This window comes from Abrus precatorius, unplaced genomic scaffold (genome assembly GCF_003935025.1).
Source record: "Abrus precatorius isolate BTA unplaced genomic scaffold, Abrus_2018 Scaffold10, whole genome shotgun sequence".
NCBI lineage: Eukaryota > Viridiplantae > Streptophyta > Magnoliopsida > Fabales > Fabaceae > Abrus > Abrus precatorius.
This window is the reverse complement of record NW_020874292.1, coordinates 22,015,534-22,037,040: the sequence shown is the minus strand read 5'-3', so window position 1 is coordinate 22,037,040 and position 21,507 is coordinate 22,015,534. Positions and strand designations below refer to the sequence as shown.

Genomic DNA, 21,507 nt, shown 5'->3' with positions numbered 1-21,507 from the left:
ATATCTAGATTTATAGATATCGAATTTGAACAATCTTTGTGGCTCTAGGAAGTTAAGACAAAGATTTAAATTTTCTTCTAAAATGTTGGTTGGCTAATTCAATCAAATTTAGGGTCAAAACTGGGGTCAAAGTTAGACAGAAGTTGTTGCCAAACAGCAAGACCTTCGTTTACTTAAATGGGTGTATCTCATTCAATTTAAGCCTAAAGTAAGCAAAATATACGTCATTGAAAAGTTTATTCAAAGGAATTTTAATTGGGCTAGGGGTAGCTTAGGAATTTCACTTATATTCATATTGTTATTTCCAGTTTATAGGGAATTCAAAGAGACATTGAATTTTCCTTAATTTAATTTTACACTTTTCTTACTAGAAGAGCTTTTTTTCTCTCTAAATTTCTAATTTTTGTATTTTTATGGAGATAATCATGAGAGGCTAATTTTTGGCATTCAACCTAGAGAATTCTTCATTGCATTTTGATTGATTTTAAGGTTTTGCATTTAAACTCTAAATTTGAACTTTAATTTTCCCCCTTCTTTTGATTCTAAACTTGTTTTGAATTAAACTTGATTGAGTTTGTTTAATATAATATAATTAGAACAAAATCTTAACCATTTAGAAATCACTTAGTTAATTTTAAATTAATTGATTTGGATTAATTAGGATTAATCAGAGGCTTGATTCACATATTTGAGATCAATGTTAATTGAATAAGATTTAAATTGGCTTACTTAACATTAATTGTGTGATTGTTAATTGATGTATGTGCATTCATAAAATGCTTGAAGATGTTTATGAAAATAATCTGAGATTAATGAAATTAGAATCGAATCACATATCTAGAATTAGTGATGAATTAAACCATTGCATGAGTGTTCTTTTGGTTGAACCTTCTCGATTGAATTTTTTAAAATAATTTTGGCTTTACATTTTGATTAATTGATTATTGTTGAATGATAAACTGCCAAACATGTATTTTCTAATTGCATTTGAAAGTGGAGATGTTCTTTGAAGTTCGACTAGGTTTCATCACATATTGCATTTATTAAACTTGTAGTTTATTTGATTTGTGATTGCTTCGCTAATCATATCTACACACCCATCCTAAAGTGTAGCAACTACCGGTTTTAGAGTACTAACCAAAGCATTTATACGATCATCTTAAGTTGCATCAACCATCTCATATTTCATTTCTAAATAGTGTACTAATGTTAGGAGACAAAATGCCAAATCAGTGCATAATGCTTAGGAATCATAACCTTATAATGTATTTAAGAACATGATGTATGTTTTTTGTTTTGTACCTAATGACAAAGCACTCTATATATATTTTATATTTTAGATTGAATTTCAATTCACATTATGAACAGTGTAGAATAAAAATGTTGAACAATAATAAATTACTAATACATTTTAGATGTCCAAAAAATAATAAATTTCTAATTTTTTGTACAAGAAAGCAAATTTAATTTATCTTCTGAAATTGACAATGCTTGAATATTTGAATAGGCTTAAAATGTCTACATGGGTGTTTTAGTTTAGTAAATAAGAGTCAAATTTGTTACTACTCTTTGAAGCATCAATTACAATGCATGTCAAAATTAAATCAACATGCATTTTCTACATGGATTATTGTTTTACATGATGTCCTATTGAGAGCAAATGCAAAATTAGGTGCATGTACACCATTCCACAAAAAAAGACTATATTTATAGCTCAATCACATGTACTTTTGTAATTAATGAAATCATATCAGATGAGTGGTCAACCCAAGATGTATAGGTTAAATATTCTAATCAAAGATTAGTAGAGTGGAAGTTAAAGTATCCATCTAATAGAGGTAAAGTGACTTGTTTTAATAAGATGGAAACAACATGAAACATTTGTTTGAAATGTACAAGCACACATAACAAAAATATGTTATTTTGCCTATAAAACCAGCTGTCACACAAAGAGCCGTGAAAAGAACCAAGTCCAACCATACACCATGAAAGCAAAAAAGTGTGGATGCAAATACAAAGAATGTAGAGGAGATTGCTCCCACATACATATATAAAGCAATTATCACAAAAATTAACCCAAAGAAACATATGTAGCAAGAAATAAACATTGTAACAATTTTAGAAAAGAAAACTTACCATGAAGAAAGTAATGTATGGGACATTAGAAACTCCATAATGAAGACCATAAAAAATATATGTAGAGCGTTAAATGACCGAGAAGCATTGATAAACTAACAACAATAAAAGATAACACTGTAAACTAAAATATAAGGTAAAAGAAAACAACTACATACAAACAATAACAAATGAATAAGTAGATGTCATACATACCAACACCCCAGTTCTACCCACTTGCAAGACTTTTCCTTCTTCGGTAAAAATGGTAGTTAAAGACCCAAAAAATACACTAAGGATTATAGTCAAGCAAATACTTATGAACAATCCAATTTGTAAAAACATTGTTAGGTTTTTAAACAAATTCATAAAACTTTCTTATTTGACATTTGACATAGTCAAACAACCATAACTTTAGTAAATTTTGAGAATAACTAGTAACAACATCAAAGACTCAAAATTTATTGAGAAAAAGTTCTTACTCTTAATACCAAATTTGTAATTTCCCTCACAACCTTATACTAATGTTCAGATACATAACTTGCAATAAGGGCCTGTGAAAAATAATATAACAATCTAAGGAAAAAGTTATATACAAATAAGAAAATAACAATGAAGTAAGTGAAGGCCAAGCTTAAAAGAAAATAAGATTTTATGAAAATGATGTCATTGTCCAACAAATTGACAATATTTCGAAGAGGTTTAATGTAGTTTGGCTAATTAAAAGTAACTATAGTAGAATAAAATGATGAATAAAATGCATAAATGAGCATAAGACATTACTTGTACTTAGTAAGTATCATTACCTTTTTGCAATCCTAAAGCAAAATTAAGATTTAAAGACATAAACATAAACACCTCATAGAAAAAAAAATGAAACCAAAATGCAAGTGGAAGTGGTAGAAAATCATAACATAAACTCACCTAAGATGCTGCGAACAACAATGAATATTTTCATAAGCTGTGAAGTGATTGCAAAATTTGAATAAAAAATTATTTTATATTAGTGAAAAGATAGGAGAGAGAATAAAAAAATTGCATTAGTTCGATGTGGTTATCATAATTGCTACATGGGGAGCCAATGTTCAATGATTCTCTAAATCCTTATAGGACACGGGAAAAATAAAATATGGAATGATCAGGGATTTAGAAATTTAGGTTTCAGTCTTAGAACATAAGAGAAGAGAATTACTTAGAGGCTAGACTTGATCATGTAAAGAAGAAAACTACTTTTGAAAAAATAAATCCAAATTTGTTAAATGAGATCCAAAATATATTAGGGCAAAAAAAAAAAAAGTAGAATGTGTATCTATTTTTTTTTGAAATATGGACTTTTAAACTAGTTTGGCTTATATTATAGATTGGACTTTTATATCTAAATTTTATGCCTATCGCTAACCATTGGAAATTTCTCTTTCTTCTACAAAGCATCCACCTTCTTTAATGGTGATTTTATAATCTTATTCTTCTAAGCCTTTATCTTGTTATCATGTCATTGAAAAATTGATAACTTTCTTTTACCTATAAACAAAAATACTAATTAGAATGTACTATGTCTTTCACATTATAAGTCAACAATTCTTTTCATTATTTGAAAATGCCCACAACTGTGGAAATATTAATCTAGATTGTTGTTTGTCCATAATATCAAGAAAGAAGTTTATATGTCACAATTACACATATGGATTATTGTTTGTCTAAGATGTCAACAAAAAATTTTTTATATTACAATTACACATCTTAAATCTACATCTAACTCTCACATTAGTAAAGGAAGATTCATTTCATCTCTTCCACCTCTATTATTAAATATTTAAGTATCTCTTTTCCACAATACAAAACTATGATTTAAAAAAAAATTTGTTATTTAGATAATAATATTGATGAAGAAAACAAAAATTACACTACATGTACCATTATAGATAATAATTTATTTTATTAAGATATATTAAAATTAATATTGCATATCAATATACACATTTGTACGGTAAGATTTTCGTCAAACAGATAACTAAATTCTGTTAAAAATTCTATTATAATTAATAAAATAATAAATTTAAAAATTAAAATCACGTAATTAAAAATTTTAAAAATTGAATAAACCTAAAAATAAGAAAGTAAAAGAAAAGTTTAGCTTAACTTTTTATAAACAAAACCTAATAAACTAGGACGAGAAAATCAATTTTAGTCCACGCAAATCATGAAACTTCTGGTGTGAAATAAGACCGTTACATTCAAAATTATTTAATTTTATAAGAAGGACCCTACTTCCGGACCGGATTTGAACTCGGTTTAATCCAATCCACAATGAGAAAGAGGAGCGCTTTTTGGTTGAACCGCCACATCCAAATTCAAATTTCGCAACGCTCTCAGTAAACCCTAACAACAACAACACTCACTCCCCATTCACACCAAATCGATTCATTCTCCGAAGCCTCACATGGCTTCCCGCAACCAGAACAGGCCTCCTCGCAGCCCTTCCAACGTAAGCCCTTTCTCTCTTCTTCTTTTCATTTTATTCATCTTCCGTTTAATCACAATCCAAACGAAATTCGATTTGAGTAGAACGCGATTCGCAGAAATGGGGGTACTAATAGTGTTTTCTTTCAGAAAAAGGGAGGTGCTGAAGAACTTCCCTCAGACAAACGTCGAAGAATTGGGGCAGAGAAGATGGAGCGACAGGGTCGAACCAGGGCTCCATTTGGGGCTCTCAGCAACAAAGCAGAAGCTAACGAAGTTGCCGGCGCCGAGGGCTCCGATTTTGCCACTGTTGAGTTCACCAAAGAGGACGTGGAGGCGTTGCTCAATGAGAAGATGAAAAAGGGAAATCCCTTTGATAATAAGGTTCTTGTGTACTTCAAATTTCTGACACTGATTCTTCATTGCATAATTGTGTTTGAAGCTTATATTTTTTTTCTTTTTGGCAGAAAAAAATGGACCAGATGGCAGATCTCATAAAGCGTCTTAAACTCTGCGTTCGATGGTTTAAAAGAATTGAAGAAGGGTATATCCAAGAAAAAGAAAAGCTTCAGACTGAACTTGAATCTGCCCTGAAGAAATGCATTGACACTGGTGAGTCATCTCTCTGAAGTCTGATTTTTTCTTGACACGTAAACACTGTTGAATACACCTTCTGATTGGATGTTTTTAGGTGCTTGCTTCCTTTTCACTACTTAGGAGTTATTTACTTGTGCTTTGAGCTTCTTTCGTTAGCACGAGTAAGCTGCCTGTTATGTTGTGGTGGTTGCTTCAATTTTTGCTACGGTGCTATAGCTATTAGCCATTGTTGTATACTCTGGCAATTGCGGTTAGATTACTCATAAAGGCTTGTCTTAAGTATATCTATCGCTTTATAAATTTTACATTGAAGAAAAACCTTCAAAAGCACCAGGAATGCTTGTTGTTCACATTTGTTTTTTCTGCTAGAACAATAAATTGTTTTTTCAGATATAAATGTACTTTATAATTTTATTATTTGCATCATGTCATTCAAACTCCAGAGTACATGTGCAGTGTTTGGTTGTAATTTCAAAATTTTGAGTCAATATTATTCAACATTTTCACGCATTTGTGTTTTCTCAGGGAATGAGATGAAGGTTAAGATTGCTGAGTTGAATGAAACTATATCTAATTTGAGGACGACAATTTCCTCTTTAGAAGAGAGAATTGCAAAGGAAGAATCAGCTAAATTGGTATGTGGATGTTTGCCCACAATATTGTGATTGGATATCCCAAGTGATGTTTTCTTTTGCATGATGGCCTCACTTCTTGTGGTTTGACAACTAGGAAGCAATTGATTGTTATAGAAGAGAAAAGGAAGCTAGAAGTACAGCTGAGCAGATGCAAGCTTCTCTTTCAACTGAGCTGGAGAAAGTTCGGGATGAGAGATCAGCTGCTGAGCGGAAGGTAAATGTTAATGTGGACAATTTACAATTATTCATTAAATATTGAAATCCACTACCAAGTTATCCGAAAATTATTTGTTGTTGAATGATTTTTGTACATATTTATTTTGTTGTTAGATTTTTGCAGGTCATCTCACTTTTATTTCTCTCTGTTGAGTTTTGCAGGCCATTTCAAATGAGGACTTGTACAAGCGATCACAGGAGTACAATATGAGTCTGCAGCAGTACAATAGTCGCCTTCAATCAGATCTTGAAACAACTAATGAAGCACATAAACGACTGGAAACCGAGAAAGCAACCATTGTTGAGAACCTTAGCAATGTTAGAGGCCACAATAAGGCATTGCAGGATCAGTTGGCATCTCTTAAAGTAAGTTTTTGGTGTGATATTTGAATTCTGTGTTGTCCTTTGAGACGCGTGTTGTCAACCATTGTTTGGTTTCTTTGATTTTATCTTTTTATTCAGACCTCACAGGATGAGGCTACTAAGCAGAAGGAAATGTTAGCAAATGAGCTCAAATGCCTTCGGGAAGAACTAAAACAAATTAGAGATGATCGTGATCGCCAACTGGGACAAGTACAGTCTTTGACTGGAGAAGTAGAAAAATACAAAGAATATACAGGGAAATCATGTGCACAATTGGATACGTTGACAATAAAAACAAATGCTCTAGAGGTTCGCTGCGCTGTTTTATACCTTCCTTTTAGTTATTTTGATCCTTTTAATTATTAATTATGCATTCTTTTCTTCATTGGATTTATAAGATAGTGGCTTCTTTATAGGAGACATGTTCTTCCCAAAGGGAGCAAATAAATATACTGCAGCATCAGTTGAATGCTGAAAGGGAGAAGTTAAAGGTAATTCAGCCCTGTGTGTGCGCACCCGTTTTGTCGTTTAAAATTAATTTCCTCGCAAGATTTGCTTAGCTGAGATAAAATTTAACAGGAGTAAATGATTAAATATTACTTGTCGATTTTTACTAGCCGTAGTAACTAGTTGATGCATTTGTTTACAGTTACGATTTAAACTATTTTTATTTCCTTCTTGTTAGATGGCTGATTTATCTGCTTCAAAATCAAGAACAGTGTTTGAAGATCAGGAAAGAATTATAAGTGAACTACAGGAACGACTAGCAGAGAAAGAATTCCAAGTAATTGAAGGAGAGAAATTAAGGAAAAAATTGCACAACACTATCCTGGTAAATGCCTTTTTTGTTGAAAACTTGCTATTACCTAAAACATGGGTCCCTTATTAGTTGTTCAGCGTAATACTTCAGTAGCATATAATTTTTTCTGTTTGTAGGAGCTAAAAGGAAATATTCGCGTGTTCTGCCGTGTTCGACCTTTGCTACCGGATGATGGTCCTGGAACAGACATGGTTGTTTCTTACCCTTCGTCAACAGAAGCCCTTGGCCGGGGCATTGAATTGGTACAGAGCGGTATATATTTTCAATCTTTTTTCCTCTCTCTTCTCGTGTTATTCTAGTTTCACTATTGTATGTGCTTATTGAATTATAATAATTTTTTCATCCTTTAACATAAACAGGGCAGAAGTACCCTTTTACATTTGACAAGGTATTTAATCACGAGGCTTCTCAGCAAGATGTTTTCATTGAGATATCACAGCTGGTACAAAGTGCCCTTGATGGGTACAAGGTAATTTTTAATTTGCCTTCTTTTGTTCATTACTTGATGGCAGAACGTAATACATAGAAAATAGGTAAAATTAAAGCATGAAAACTTTATGGTGTATGGTGGAACAATACTTGCTATTGGCTATGGGGTTTTGGGAACTTTTTTAAATACAAAATTTCATCGGTGCACCTTTTACTAATAGCAAAACCAAAATTGTTAAGCTATTCTGTTTATTTTTAGTAATATTTTGGGTGTTGTGTTTTCGAAGCACAGTAAGTTCTATTGGTTTTTTACTTAGTTGTGGGAATTGATATTGAATTGCTATGCTTGTTGTTAGTGCTGTGGTCTACTGGTCTTTATCTGAGTTTCTATGTTCTGAAAGTTCTGGCAACTGGTACCTTATTTTCCAAAAAACACGAACTATTTATACTTGAAGTTGAACTTCTTTCTTATTTAATTTTTTTCATATTTAATATGAACTGTGGCTATATCTGTATTCTACCTTCTGTTTGGTATCTTAGTGTTTCTGTGGCTTAGGGTTTGTTTCTGGACAAAAAAAAGTATCTCTTCATGAAATGCATCTTTGAAATAGAATGCAATACGACGGGTTTTTCATTTTTTTTATTTTTTTATTTACATTTTGTCGGTTTTTTTTATTTTGGCTATTACAAGACAAACTATGCTTGGCCTAACAAACGGCTAATGGTTTGTCATGGCAGGTCTGTATCTTTGCTTATGGACAGACAGGTTCAGGCAAAACCTATACAATGATGGGTAGGCCTGATGCCCCAGAGCTGAAGGGGTTGATACCGCGTTCTCTAGAACAGATATTCCAGATTAGTCAGTCCCTGAAGGATCAGGGATGGAAGTACAAAATGCAGGTTAATATACTTTATTTTCATGAGACCGAATTATCTTACATATATAAGTGGAAACAGTGACAAAATTTTGTGAAATATTTGTAGGCTTCAATACTGGAAATATATAATGAGACCATCAGGGATTTGTTATCATCAAATCGGTCAAGTAGTATTGACCCAACACGAACAGAAAATGGTGTACCTGTTTCTGGAAAGCAGCAGCAATACACTATCAAACACGATGCCAATGGAAACACACATGTTTCAGACCTCACTATTGTGGATGTTTGTAGTGCAAATGAGATTTCCTCCCTTCTGCAACAGGCAGCACAAAGCAGGTGAAGTCATGCTCGAAACCTTTCAGCCCTCACCTTGGTTTTTCTCTTGCGTCATGATGCATGAATGATCTTTTGTTTTTGGTGTAAATAACTTTCCTTTTCAACTAAATTAAATTCAGTGTAAATTTTATTATATTTGATTCAGCTAGAAGATCTAACTTAAAATATTTAAGATACAATGTGCTATTGTTTTGGTCCTTGTTTTATTGGCATTGGATCTTTAAACAAAGAAAATGTTTCCCTATCGTTTTTCCAGGTCTGTAGGAAGAACACAGATGAATGAACAATCATCACGAAGTCATTTTGTGTTTACTTTGCGTATATGTGGGATTAACGAGGTACTGGCTTTTGATACAATAATTTTACTGTTCTTTCATCTTGACACCGTTTCCTGATGTACGTTTCTATCCGTTTTAGAACACTGAACAACAAGTGCAAGGTGTGTTAAACCTGATTGATCTGGCTGGAAGTGAAAGACTCTCGAGGAGTGGGGCAACTGGGGACCGGTTAAAGGAAACTCAGGTGTCTGTTTGATAATCATTTATGAACTTAATCTCTGTCAGTGATTTTATATTAGCACAAGTGATAACTTTTTGTTGTGTATTTATCTTATCTATGTCAGGCTATCAACAAAAGTCTCTCATCTTTGAGTGATGTCATATTTGCTTTGGCAAAGAAAGAGGAGCATGTCCCCTTTAGGAATTCAAAATTGACTTACCTTCTCCAGGTATGCTCGCGATTGTGTTGGATGGATTGGCTAAAGTTGGTCTTGTTATTTAAAGAGTGAAAAAGTTACACTGATAGTAGTCTGATACTAATCACACATGGAAATCAATAACTATCTGTACAATGAACTGAGAAGTGGTGAGACTTTATATCAACAACTATTAACATGGCCTGATATGCATAGTTCTAATGAATTTGATTTCTTTCTTTCAATTTGAATAATTTAGCAGCAGTCATTAAACAGAAGGATGCAAAAAAGTTGGTTATAGTATTTTTGACATGCGGAACTTATCAACGCGCTGCAAAATTGCGGATTAGATTGTATTTTAAGGATAAGAATACTCATACCATACACACTATCATTCCAATTTCATGGCATGAAAAGGGGCATTTATACGATTACTCTAGATTGCTTTATCACACCAGAATCTCAGTATGCAATTTTATTTGACATTGATTTCAACTACATGAACCAAACAAATGATTTGCTTATGTTCTATGTATGGCAGCCATGTCTTGGTGGGGATTCCAAAACTTTGATGTTTGTGAACATATCACCTGATCCATCTTCAACTGGAGAGTCACTCTGCTCTCTTCGTTTTGCCGCTAGAGTCAATGCCTGCGAAATTGGTATTCCGCGGCGTCAGACATCAACGCGGTCCTTTGACTCTCGTTTGAGCTATGGCTAAAAGAGAGGTCTGCCTCGTAATTCATAACCAAAAATAACTGTTATTTGTACTGCTTTCTCAGGTATAGAAGAACTGTTTGATGAATGTAACTGTGTTAACTTTTAGAGAATTGAGGGTTGTGTATATTGATCGTAGAAGAGGCTTGACTTTAGCCTCACTGGTACTAATGGTTTGTATCATTTAGCTGTGACATATGATAATATTCAATTTATTTGAGCAGCTTGTTGATTGTAATTTCTATGTAAAACTTACCATTTGATCAATTCTTGCAACTTAACGAGATGCCACATTATTTTGTGGTATTCATTAATTCCTTATAGACATGGTTGTGGTTCATGGAAAATGTATTTGATTAAATGGTGCTGACAGTATATACATTAGTCATCGGATACAAATAATTGACGTAATCGTGATTTAACACTTGCGAGAAACAAGTATATTCCATCTTGCAAAATGCGAACACATCTATTGAGAAAGGAAAACCGCACCCTAGTTGTGAAATTTTCGAACAGAACTTCATTATCTCACTCAATAAAAACAAAATTTAAGTTCACTACTGCAAATGTTTTTAATATCAATTTTTTAATTAGAGTTAGAATTCTACCTCCATAATCTCACATTAAAACTATTAAAAATTGACCCAAATTATTATAACATAATAAATGCTTATCATATTATACTTAAATTTTGTTTTTTTATTAAAATGTAATTTTCCTTTCACCTTAACGTAATCAATGTTAGTAAGTTTTTAAGGCATTTTAAATATTTTTTTTAAAAATATGTTGATTGAACACTATTGAAATGTAAGATTAATCTGAACTTAACCATTTAAAATTTAAGATTAAACTACAAATTTCTTTAACAGATAAAAAGATGTTTTTTTGGAAACAAGTCAACCAGCGCAGGAACATGTGTGCATGTGAACAAAATTATAAATTCTGTTCAAAGAAGGCACTGAGCACAATCCTTACCATCGTATTATAATAAAATATAATTATAAATTCTGTTTAAATATTTGATGAATACTAGGCATCATGTGAAGTTCTTCTTGGATATCATGACATATGTGATTGTCGGTATAAAAAACGGATAAGGATACTATTTTTGACGACAGAGGTCATGATATAATACAGAAATTATAATAAATTGAAGTAATTAAGTAATAAATAAATTACATATTTTTAATGTTCATATAATTCTAAATGAAGTTATGAAGAAATCTTATTACTATGTTTCTTTTTTCTCTTGACAATATATTACATTCACATTTTAAGTCTGTGAGAACTATATTTAAGAGAAATATTTATGATCATATAAAATTACACATTATTTTATAAATAAAAAAGGGATAAAATAACATAATAAAATTTTAATTATATTTATAGTGACAATAAAAATAAGTAAATATAGCATAAAATTTACGTAAAAGAAGAAATTATTATTAATAATAATTTATTTTCATGAAAAAAAGATTAAAAAGTATTTTTCATTTTTATAATATGAAATCAACATTGATAATTTTAATTATATTTTTAATTTCTGATTCAAGATTAATAAAGAATTATAAAAACAAACATAATTGGTGAGTTTAATTGAGATACAAATTAATTTTACATTTAAGTATTAGACCTTTTAACATATTATTATTTAAAGATACAAATTATTGTTAGTATAAGATTTTTTGCATTGTTAAATAATCAATATATAATATAAGTTTATGAATGAAGACAAGAAATCTATACATATTAACATGCGGGTTTTACAAATAGTGGTTTTTTTTAAAGTAAATTTATTCTTGATTATTTATTTTAGAGACATAAAATTGAAAATAATTTATATACAAGTGTATATATAGTAGATAGATGGTGTGGGACACAGTAGACAATGAATCAAATTTTTTTGTTTTTAGGTGAACACCAAAAACATTTTATCTATTTGACATAGGGAAAGTAAGAATGCCGATTATTCATTTCCCAGGCTGTTTCAGATTTTTTATGCTCAGATAATTATTATTTACTTACCAACTGAACCCAAAATCGAAATAAATAAGATTCTATGGCGTTCGTTGCTATGACTTTATTGGAGAAGCTTCTCGACTCAGTGGGTGCCCATTGAACACAGCGCTGGGGACCACATAGCTGGATGGTTGGATAATGTTCAATCAATTATTAATTGAAAATTCTGCATTCACATTACATAATATATTTCCTTAATCCCTTTTCATATCTATTTGATTGCTTTTCTACAAACAACAATTCATTAGCATTAATTTTTTTACTGTGTGCTTTCTGTGCTCATTCTCTAGATATTTTCCAGCAAAAGGAAATACATTGCGATCAGGACAAGCCCCATTTTTCGAATGGTCTTTTTTTTTATATTTTAAAAAAGAAAATAGTGATCCATGCACATTTTATTTTGGTGCAAATGTTTTTTTTTAGTTTGAATTAATGTGGGGTAATGAGATTTTAATTTGAATTTAATTATTACAATTATTACTTTGTTTCGTAGCAGAGCAAGATTCTTGGCTTGTAAATGAAGTTGTGTGAAGGGTAGCTAGTGGTTCTTTCTAATCAATCCATTGAAGATAAATTATTAAAAGATGACCTTCTCTTATCTGACTAAATCAACCTTATTTATTTAGTTTAAGAGTCTTGAGCTAAAGCTAGGAAGCAGCAAAATTCCCTTTTGTTTTGGGTAGAGTCAATTCATCATCAAGTAGGAGTTGAGTGAGGAAATGGAAGCCACTGAGCAGAACAAACCCAAGGTGGTGGTGATTGATTCTTTGCGATCATGGGAACACCATCTCACCGAGGCTTCTAACCAGAATTGCCCTGTAAGTCAACCATTTTATGCCAAAGTTTGGATCTTTTGATTTTTCCTTTTTTGGGTTTTATATGTTTGTTTTGATTTGGGTTGCTGGCTGTGTTCTTGTTATTTGCTTGCAGATAGAATATTTGATATAAACTTACTGTTTTTAGTATTTTGTGGGATGGATCTTAGGTTGTGGTTCACTTCACAGCTTCATGGTGCATGCCATCGGTGGCTATGGTACCTGTTTTCGAAGAACTGGCTTTGAGCTATCCGGATATTGTGTTTCTCACTGTTGATGTTGATGAGGTCAAGGTAGTTTTTCCCTCGTTTGCTTATTGTGTGCTCCTTAAATGTTTCTAGATGCACATTTTGGTGCATAAACACCTCTCAAACACATTACCAGTACTACTACATCTTTCTTGTAAGTTCCCTTTCTATGTCGAGTGTATTCTCATTTGAGATTGCCATTAGCATGAATTGTTGCATTTATGTGCATTTCTCTTCAACCGCACACCAAAAAAATGCACAGTTTGCACGACAACAACCACAATCAATCCTTTTTTCACTGGGTAGATCAATTACATAGATCATATGATGCCATAATGTTCTACATAGTCATATTGATCTCTAAATCCTTGTTAATGGCAAAAGTTGCACACTGCCTTAAAAATTCTATTCTCCTTGTTTATAACAGAACCATTATATGGATGAACCTTAAAAATAACCCTGTACATCCCAAAAATTCTTAGATGTATCAAAAGAAATTAGCAACCTTAAATGCATGAGTAAGTGGCCTACTGTCTGAGGAGCTAGATCTTCACATAACGAATTGACCCATTAAAATTTTCCTTCTCGATAACTTGCTAGTCCAACATAAAGAAGAAATAGCCAGGTGCTTACAGGTGTCAATATCTGGTGATATTCTGTGCTTTCACCTTTAATTTATCGTTCAATTAGTAATGTATAAATAATTATATGCAATGAAGTCCTGTTTCCTTGTTGGGGATTCTATTTTACCGTGTTATATTTTAAACGTACAATGAAGGAAGGCGTTCAAGGTCAGTAGAACTTATGTGTTGAAGTTTATTAAAAATGTTTTGAAATTATATTGTGACAGTGTATGGGTGTCTTGTTAAATGTTTATTGAATACTGTAACTATGTAACATGCACTCTAAAAAGTTTATCTGGTGCTATGTTGGTCAGTAATATGGTTCAATAATTGCTTGTCATTGAGCAACATATATTTAGATTTGTACATAAGATCAAAGGGTAGAATTCTACCTACCTGGCATGTTTTATTTATTTTTGTAATCCTTAAAGAAAATAAAGCAACTTGCATTCTTTGATTACGGACTTGGATTTGAAGCACGGTTTAACTCGTGTTTGCTACTCAACAAAGAACTACAGACATATAGATATTCTTCTGATGAACATCTTAAATCTGTGTTTCTCATATTCATTACTGACTGATTAAATGGTGTACCTTTCCTGATGTTATATTCATGCTTGGAGCATTGAAACGAGAGTTAAATTTTTGGGTGATTTTATCTACTAGTTTGTGATCATTTGGGTGTCAGGGGGTGGCCACGAGAATGGATGTAAAGGCAATGCCAACATTTTTACTTCTAAAGGGCGGTGTTGCAGTGGAGAAGGTGGTTGGTGCCAATCCAGAGGAGATAAAGAAAAGGATAGATGGGGTTGTTCAGTCCAATCGTGTGTTAGTAGCGTAGTGGTATTTTACTGTTGCAAGTTGTAAGATATGTGCTTGTGGTCCTGCACTATGGCATCGGGGTCAAAGCCTTTTATGATGTTATATGTTGAATATTAGTTCAAGTGTAATTTCCAAGTTTCATTAGCTTAATGCTTTTGTTAATCTACAACTTTTATTTCAGCTGAAATTTTGCTTTTTATGGTTTTGAGTTTTGTGCTCTTTCCCTGGAAGTTGTGATTTCAAGGGCCGTGTGCTTTTTTGTATTGGTTCTTTGGCTAATGAAAGAAAAATACAACCATCACAGATGTCCATGCAAGCTTCAGTGTGTGTAGTATATATTGGTATCGATGTGTATTGTTGGTCCTAATTAACTTTTGGTATTCAGCTCAAAATAAATGATGAAAAGCTAAATGACAATTTTGTGTCATTATTTAAATTATATTATATTGAACTAATTTATATATGAAAATTTCCTGGTTTTCTTTTTAAGTTTGAAAGTTTATGAATAGAATAGGATGGGCCAATGGAACTGAAAGGGAAAGGCATAAAGTTGATGAGGCCCAATACATAGATTGGACTAAAAGATACCTTCCGACAATACCTATGCTTTGAGACAAATAAAAAATAAAAGCGAATATGCATTTGTGGTGTGTGGTGATAGTTGAAGGGCATTGATGTCCCACTATGAGTCTCTTGTATCAAAGACCACTCTCACCTTCATTCATGTATTTTTCTCTCCATACATTATAGTATTAATCATATCTTTTCTTCTCAACTCCGACATACCCTTTAGGCCGGAGATGGGCGATAGCAATTGGGTGTTGGATTATGGTGATCTTGATGACATTCCCCTCCCTACCCTTCACCCACCAAATTTCACTTGGTCCTCCTCTCCTCCTCACACCCTCAGGTCACTCCATTCTTCAAACAACTATGCTTCTTTTCTCTATAAACTAGTCTTTTCAAGGAATCACATGTCTTGCACCTTTGCATCACTATTATATGCTTATAACACAGTTTTGAGAAGGAGTAACCATATACTTATGTTTCTACTCACTTCTTCCTTCTACTACTTGGCTTCTCACAGTTCACATTGTCTTTTACTCATTAGTGCATGCAAATCTTCTCCTATCAAGGTTATTTTATTAAAATTTTCGTACAATAGATAATGCGGATGGTAACTATTCACATCTTAATGGGACTTCCTTTTCTGTAAATTATTGCAACTATTAAATTTTTTCCAACTTTCCCCCTCTAAAACATAACTGTTTTTTTTTTTTATCATTATTATTATCATTTTTTTTCCAGTGTGGAGCTAGATGAGTCATTTAGAAATTTGGATGGTTTCAAGGAAACTGGGTCAAGAAAACGGTAAGTTATGCTGTTATTCATACCTATTATATCTCATAATCTTCTTCAAATTGATTAGTGTGGTACATATTAATCTTTCTTTTGCCTTTGCTCTGATTTCATCTTATCGTTAGAAAAGTTTCTATATTCCATTATGTTTCGATTAGTTGCTTTTATTTTCATATTATGAGTTTGTCTTGTTTGGTCATTGCATGCTATCCTTGTTCTTTGGTTTTTGTTTTATGCTTTTAATTGGATCCTATTATCGACCATTTTTTGCACATTCATAGCATTGCATAGGAATTGCTTTTGTATGCTTAATTTAAAAGATGCATAGTTTTTGAAAATCAAATCTAATTGGCAAAGCTATATAATCACTTTTACTGTCGTTTGATAGGGAAAATAAATCCTAGAGTTTAAAACCCAAAGTTGTTAGTGGAAAATTGGTGATGCGATTTGGATGCATAATCGGAAGAAGAAATCTACGCTATCTAATTTGCTAATCTAAATGTTACAATATTACTTATTAAGCCCGTATAAAAACAATTGAAAGATTAAGATTTGATTATTCTTTTATATTGATAATTTATAGATGTTTCTTCTTCAAATTTTTAGCACATGAACATTTATTAAATTCTATATTATTAGCAAGTTTTTCGTGTATTAATCATATGAATATTTTAAAAATTTTAAATACATCTTGAAAATATAAGTAAACTAAAAATATATAAAATAAAAAGTACCATCGTTATTATATGATGATCAAATTATTTCGTTTTTAATATTTTTTTCATAGGAATATATTAAAGAAATAAAGAATTTTGAAATAAAAAAAAAGTTTGTGTGAGCAAGGCATATGATTTTTATTTTTATTAAGTTGACATGGAGTGTTAATTTAAATCTAAATCAATTTGACTAAACTTAAGTAACAGTGTTTTAGAAAATATAATAAAAGTGAGTAGATTGGGATAGGTCCATAAGCAAGAACTAAAATTTAAAATACTAATTAGGCATATTGAATATGAATTTTTAAATTTAATAAAATATATAAAAAATATATGTAAGAAATAAAATATCATCAATATTAAATAATAGTAAAATCACTTTTTCTATTTCCCACAAGTAACTTGAGCTTGAAATCACACATTTAAAAAAGGTTCGCAGCTACAGTTTTAGGAAGTATTTTTTGAGATGGTGAATTTTTCTATCATCTGAGTATCTTCATAAAATGGTATTACAGTTTGAGTTCAGGATGGTGCAATCCATCTGCTTCCAAAGCATGCAGAGAGAAAATGCGAAGGGATCGACTGAACGACAGGCATCTCTGCTTCATTCATATATCTGTCTTTTTGTTCTCTGTTTTTGGTCTCATCTCTCTCTCTCTCACGTGACTCGTTGTTTTTAAGGTTTTTGGAATTGGGCTCTATTTTGGACCCTGCGAGGCCTCTGAAAATGGACAAGGCTGTTATATTAAGTGATGCTGTTCGAATGGTGTTTCAGTTACGAGAGGAAGCTCAGAAGCTTAGAGACTCTACCCACAATCTACAGGACAAAATCAACCAATTGAAGGTATGTGTAACTCTCTATTTCGATAGGATTATTTTCGTAGATTATCTGGAATTTTTTTTAAAATATTACTATTTAAACTTGTGTGGAAAATTTTAATAAATTGTTTTATAATCTTTTATTTTTTATAAAATAAATAACTTATTTAGAATAAGCAAAATTTTATAATTTATGATTAAACTTATTTTTCATTTTATCCCTCATAGTTGATATATTCAAGAATTTACAATAGGAAATCAATAATAGCATTTTATATTATTCATAAATTAAATTCTGTAATATTAAGTGATTTTTATGCATATATATACATATGATGGTGAGGCCTACCTACGATCTTAATATTTATGCTGCTGGTATTATTTATAAAGGCTGAGAAAAATGAGCTTCGTGATGAGAAGCAGCGACTAAAAGCAGAGAAAGAGAGCATTGAGCAGAAGCTTAAAGCATTGAGTTCACAACCTAGCCTTTTGCCTGCGTTTCCTGCACAAGGACAAGCTGTTGGCAGCAAGGTGGTGCCATTCATGGGCTACCCAGGAGTTGCCATGTGGCAGTTTTTACAACCTGCTGCTGTTGATACCTCACAGGACCATCTACTTAGGCCCCCAGTTGCATAACTTGCCAAAGAAATGGTCTTTTTATTCTACAAAATGTTAACATTGGTCCTTAAAATTGATTTTAAACAATTAAAATATAAAATTATAATACCTTTTTAATAAAAATTTATTACTTTTAAGTGCTTAAAATTTATTTTAAGGACTGATGTATTTCAAAATATGTGATATCGCTTGTGCATCTGAGAAATGTAGGGAAAAAACAGAGTTCTAAGAGGTCCTACTCACTGTAGAGGCAACTTTTTGGTAGCTACTTTACTTCATGTTATATGTTCAGCCAAATTGAGTTTGTTTTTTATTTTATAATTTGGTAAAAAATGCTGTTGAACGTCACATACTTTTCTGGGATTCTTGCATTTGGATGTTGGTTATTTGATGACCTCTCCAACTTGCTTATTAGTTCTTTTGGAAAGAATATACAATTTTATTTTGGTCAGAAAAAATATGCAACAACCTTAGCATCTTTTTGTTCATATGAATTTTGCGAAGTTCATTTATGTTCTTAAGCATGACACATAATTGAGGACATCATATGATAATATTCAAGTATGTGATCCTCTCCAACCGGTTACACCGTCTAGCAGAACATGTGTCTTTTTCTTTCTTATTGGACAGTGTACTTGTAAGAGAGAATCTTGAAATAGAAGGTCCAAGGTAGATATTGAAGACAAGGAGAAACTGATCTAACAAAATTGTTTTTAACAGGGTAGTTTGAACCCCATATATTCCCCTGATTTAAAGTCTTTCCACACCTTTATGGCTCCAAAGCTAGTCATCAGAACATTACTCAAAGACATCACTATACTAATCGAGAAAACTATTATAGAGGCTCTTCCATACTTCCGAATTGCTCTCTGTACCACTAGTAATCCAAGAAGTGACGCAACAAAACACATTATGGCCAAGACGAGGGCAGTTTCTACATCTTTCATTCCCAACAACAGATATTGCAATGCTGACATGGTAGAAGAGAAGAGAACCATGAAAGAGCAAGTTGCTGCCGTTACCTATGCAAAAAGTAATCATTGAGTCGTTGAACATAATTAAGATGTGTTAAAAATAATTAGCCATAGATTTTTTAAGTGAAACGTGTGCTTTTTTATTAAAAGGTGTGATAATTAATTTTCTAACTATTTGCTAATCGGGATATAATCAATACTGAAATGATAGATAGCACTAATGTTTAAAATGTGGACGATAGTAAATAAACCTTATGATAGTATGGCTTACCTCAGGAGCTATTCCAACCTGAAGAAGAAGTGGACTTATCAACATTCCACCTCCAATTCCAAAGACACCACCCAGTATCCCTGCTAGTAGTGCCATCAAGGGGAAAACAAGCTTATTTGATGGTCTATTTCTGATAAGACCTGGCACCTGCATATTATTTAGCTCTAAGCAGATTAAGAGGGTATAGGTAACTGAAAATTTGTAAAAAAAACTACTGTTCAAGTCAATCTATGGCTTTTAAGAACCTTTGGTGTATGAGTTAGGTCTCTCAGGCTTTCTTTCCTAACTACAATCCAAGCCGTGAAAACCACAGCAAGAGGTACTTGAACTGATGACAGAATCCAGTATCCCACACCACATGGCTCCATTGGAATGATTCCCTGCATAGTTTGAACAATTGCATTAAAGGGTTGTCCCTCAAAAGGTATGCAATACGAAAATATTAAGATTTACACAGATTTTACAATATATACAGGAATAAAAAATAAAAGAAAGAAAGAATTTATTGTACTAGGTTAATAGATTTATTGTATAAAAGTTGATAATAGCAACAAGCAGCCTCACTGTTTAACCATGAAGAAGAAAGAAAGCAACTTCACCTGTCCATATCTGTTGCCACGAAGAAGATAGATAGAGAAGAAAGAGAACCAGACCAAAAGTAATACCACCAATTTCAACCATGGGATCCTCACTTCGCTATTTTCCTGAGGAGCCAGAATAGGCACTTCAATACTTTTTGGCCCATCATTTTCTGCATACACATGAGCTGACCCTTTATTTTCTTCAATAATTCCATTTTGTTGCAACCCCTTTTCAAGTTCCTCAAGTCCAATTTTCCTTTTCTCTTCTGATTCAATCTTCCAAAACAGCAAACCACTTCTGCAAGTTTTTGTGGTAGACCAAGCAAGAAAGAGAGCAAACAGTACTGTAATCAACCATTCTGGGAATACAAGGTTACAAATAACTCCAACACTCACTCCTAACAACATACATGGTTCTGATGAAAGTGCTATGTCATAGTCAATCAATGACTTGCCACCGAATTTAGGACTTTTGATGCACATGTTGCATATAACATTTGCAACTGATCCTCCTGTGACCATGAAAGCTGAGATACTTGAAGCTGTTTTCAGGTCTAAGCCGGCCACAATAGTTAGTATGGGAATAAAAAGACCCCCACCTCCTATTCCACCAACACTAGATATACAGGAAGCTATGAAGCATAGGACTCCAGCTAGCACCAAAGGGCCTGACATAAGAATCTGGGATTCTAGGGATCCATTTGTTTCACTTCCCCATTGATAAATTTTGTTCAGGAAATGGTCGATGTTGATGATATCTGAAAAGGGTTGTGTTTGTTTTGCATTTGAAGGATTGAAAGCAATGAAGATGAGAACTAAACATGTAAAACTTTGTGTCCTCATTTGCTTTTGAGAGTTTTAGCAACCGTGAGGAGCATTTGAGTGCCTAGCTGATTGGCATTATGCCTTTATATAGGGACACAGAAGAACTGTTAATTAACAGTGCTTCTTGTAACCTTGCTGCAAATACAAAATGCATAACATTTCTTTTTGGTATACTATATAATACTTGACATATCATCTTTACCCATTTTCATATTTAAGAGAAAAATAATAATAAAAAGTTAGAATATGTTTGATTTCTCTTTTAAAAACTGCTTTAAATTTTTAAAAGTAAATATAATATGAATTTGTATGACAATTTAATTTTAAAAACTGAAAACATTCAAAAGATAAAACAAACATGCTCTTAGTGTGTATTTTTTATTTTAATATTTGAAAATAATGTAAATAAAAATGGTATATAAATAACATTGTTGGTAGCATCTCTAAGGAGAACAATATTGGGACCCAAAATTAATATAAAGCAACGACATGAGAAGTTAATGCAAAGTAGTGCTAGTTTTATAAATTTACATTTTTTATCCATTAAAGAAAAC

The 21,507-nt window shown here is 32.1% G+C and overlaps 4 protein-coding genes across 5 annotated transcripts; 3 read left to right on the top strand and 1 right to left on the bottom strand.

The window, feature by feature from the left end:
- Positions 1-4,484: 4,484 nt before the first annotated feature.
- On the top strand, positions 4,485-10,275 carry LOC113852766 (kinesin-like protein KIN-14C). The gene is made up of 17 exons (XM_027483134.1): positions 4,485-4,600; positions 4,726-4,959; positions 5,043-5,187; positions 5,698-5,807; positions 5,902-6,021; positions 6,186-6,389; positions 6,486-6,695; positions 6,803-6,877; positions 7,072-7,218; positions 7,323-7,458; positions 7,566-7,675; positions 8,374-8,535; positions 8,620-8,852; positions 9,109-9,190; positions 9,270-9,374; positions 9,475-9,579; positions 10,088-10,275. The coding sequence occupies exons 1-17, from the start codon at positions 4,556-4,558 to the stop codon at positions 10,265-10,267; spliced, it is 2,403 nt and encodes an 800-aa protein (XP_027338935.1). The 5' UTR covers positions 4,485-4,555; the 3' UTR covers positions 10,268-10,275.
- Positions 10,276-12,448: 2,173 nt separating this feature from the next.
- Positions 12,449-15,103, top strand: LOC113852737 (thioredoxin-like protein CXXS1). Of its 2 annotated transcripts, XM_027483096.1 has the most exons (4): positions 12,738-12,816; positions 12,966-13,100; positions 13,268-13,390; positions 14,657-14,973. In XM_027483096.1, the coding sequence occupies exons 2-4, from the start codon at positions 13,002-13,004 to the stop codon at positions 14,807-14,809; spliced, it is 375 nt and encodes a 124-aa protein (XP_027338897.1). In that variant the 5' UTR covers positions 12,738-12,816; positions 12,966-13,001; the 3' UTR covers positions 14,810-14,973. The 2 variants fall into 2 exon arrangements, with proteins under 2 accessions (XP_027338896.1, XP_027338897.1); XM_027483095.1 differs by having other exon boundaries at positions 12,449-13,100; positions 14,657-15,103.
- Positions 15,104-15,437: 334 nt separating this feature from the next.
- LOC113874809 (transcription factor ILR3-like) lies at positions 15,438-18,770 on the top strand. The gene is made up of 5 exons (XM_027513023.1): positions 15,438-15,700; positions 16,099-16,161; positions 17,381-17,458; positions 17,547-17,709; positions 18,075-18,770. The coding sequence occupies exons 1-5, from the start codon at positions 15,465-15,467 to the stop codon at positions 18,318-18,320; spliced, it is 786 nt and encodes a 261-aa protein (XP_027368824.1). The 5' UTR covers positions 15,438-15,464; the 3' UTR covers positions 18,321-18,770.
- Positions 18,771-19,015: 245 nt separating this feature from the next.
- LOC113852053 (sulfite exporter TauE/SafE family protein 5-like) lies at positions 19,016-20,971 on the bottom strand. Its single transcript, XM_027482311.1, has 4 exons — positions 20,147-20,971; positions 19,793-19,927; positions 19,548-19,694; positions 19,016-19,324 (listed from the first exon to the last, which is right to left on the bottom strand). The coding sequence occupies exons 1-4, from the start codon at positions 20,969-20,971 to the stop codon at positions 19,016-19,018; spliced, it is 1,416 nt and encodes a 471-aa protein (XP_027338112.1).
- Positions 20,972-21,507: the final 536 nt, after the last annotated feature.

Coding starts and splice junctions, on each gene's coding strand:
- LOC113852766 (XM_027483134.1), top strand. CDS start 4,556: ATGGCTTCCCGCAACCAGAACAGGCCTCCTCGCAGCCCTTCCAAC. Junction 6,696..6,802: donor TAAAAACAAATGCTCTAGAG/GTTCGCTGCGCT, acceptor GCTTCTTTATAG/GAGACATGTTCTTCCCAAAG. Junction 7,676..8,373: donor GTGCCCTTGATGGGTACAAG/GTAATTTTTAAT, acceptor TTGTCATGGCAG/GTCTGTATCTTTGCTTATGG.
- LOC113852053 (XM_027482311.1), bottom strand. CDS start 20,971: ATGAGGACACAAAGTTTTACATGTTTAGTTCTCATCTTCATTGCTTTC. Junction 19,928..20,146: donor GTGGCAACAGATATGGACAG/GTGAAGTTGCTT, acceptor CAAACTATGCAG/GGAATCATTCCAATGGAGCC. Junction 19,325..19,547: donor AGGTTGGAATAGCTCCTGAG/GTAAGCCATACT, acceptor CTTTTTGCATAG/GTAACGGCAGCAACTTGCTC.
- LOC113874809 (XM_027513023.1), top strand. CDS start 15,465: ATGTCCCACTATGAGTCTCTTGTATCAAAGACCACTCTCACCTTCATT. Junction 16,162..17,380: donor GAAACTGGGTCAAGAAAACG/GTAAGTTATGCT, acceptor ATGGTATTACAG/TTTGAGTTCAGGATGGTGCA. Junction 17,459..17,546: donor AGGGATCGACTGAACGACAG/GCATCTCTGCTT, acceptor GTTGTTTTTAAG/GTTTTTGGAATTGGGCTCTA.
- LOC113852737 (XM_027483095.1), top strand. CDS start 13,002: ATGGAAGCCACTGAGCAGAACAAACCCAAGGTGGTGGTGATTGATTCT. Junction 13,101..13,267: donor CTTCTAACCAGAATTGCCCT/GTAAGTCAACCA, acceptor GATGGATCTTAG/GTTGTGGTTCACTTCACAGC. Junction 13,391..14,656: donor TTGATGTTGATGAGGTCAAG/GTAGTTTTTCCC, acceptor TTTGGGTGTCAG/GGGGTGGCCACGAGAATGGA.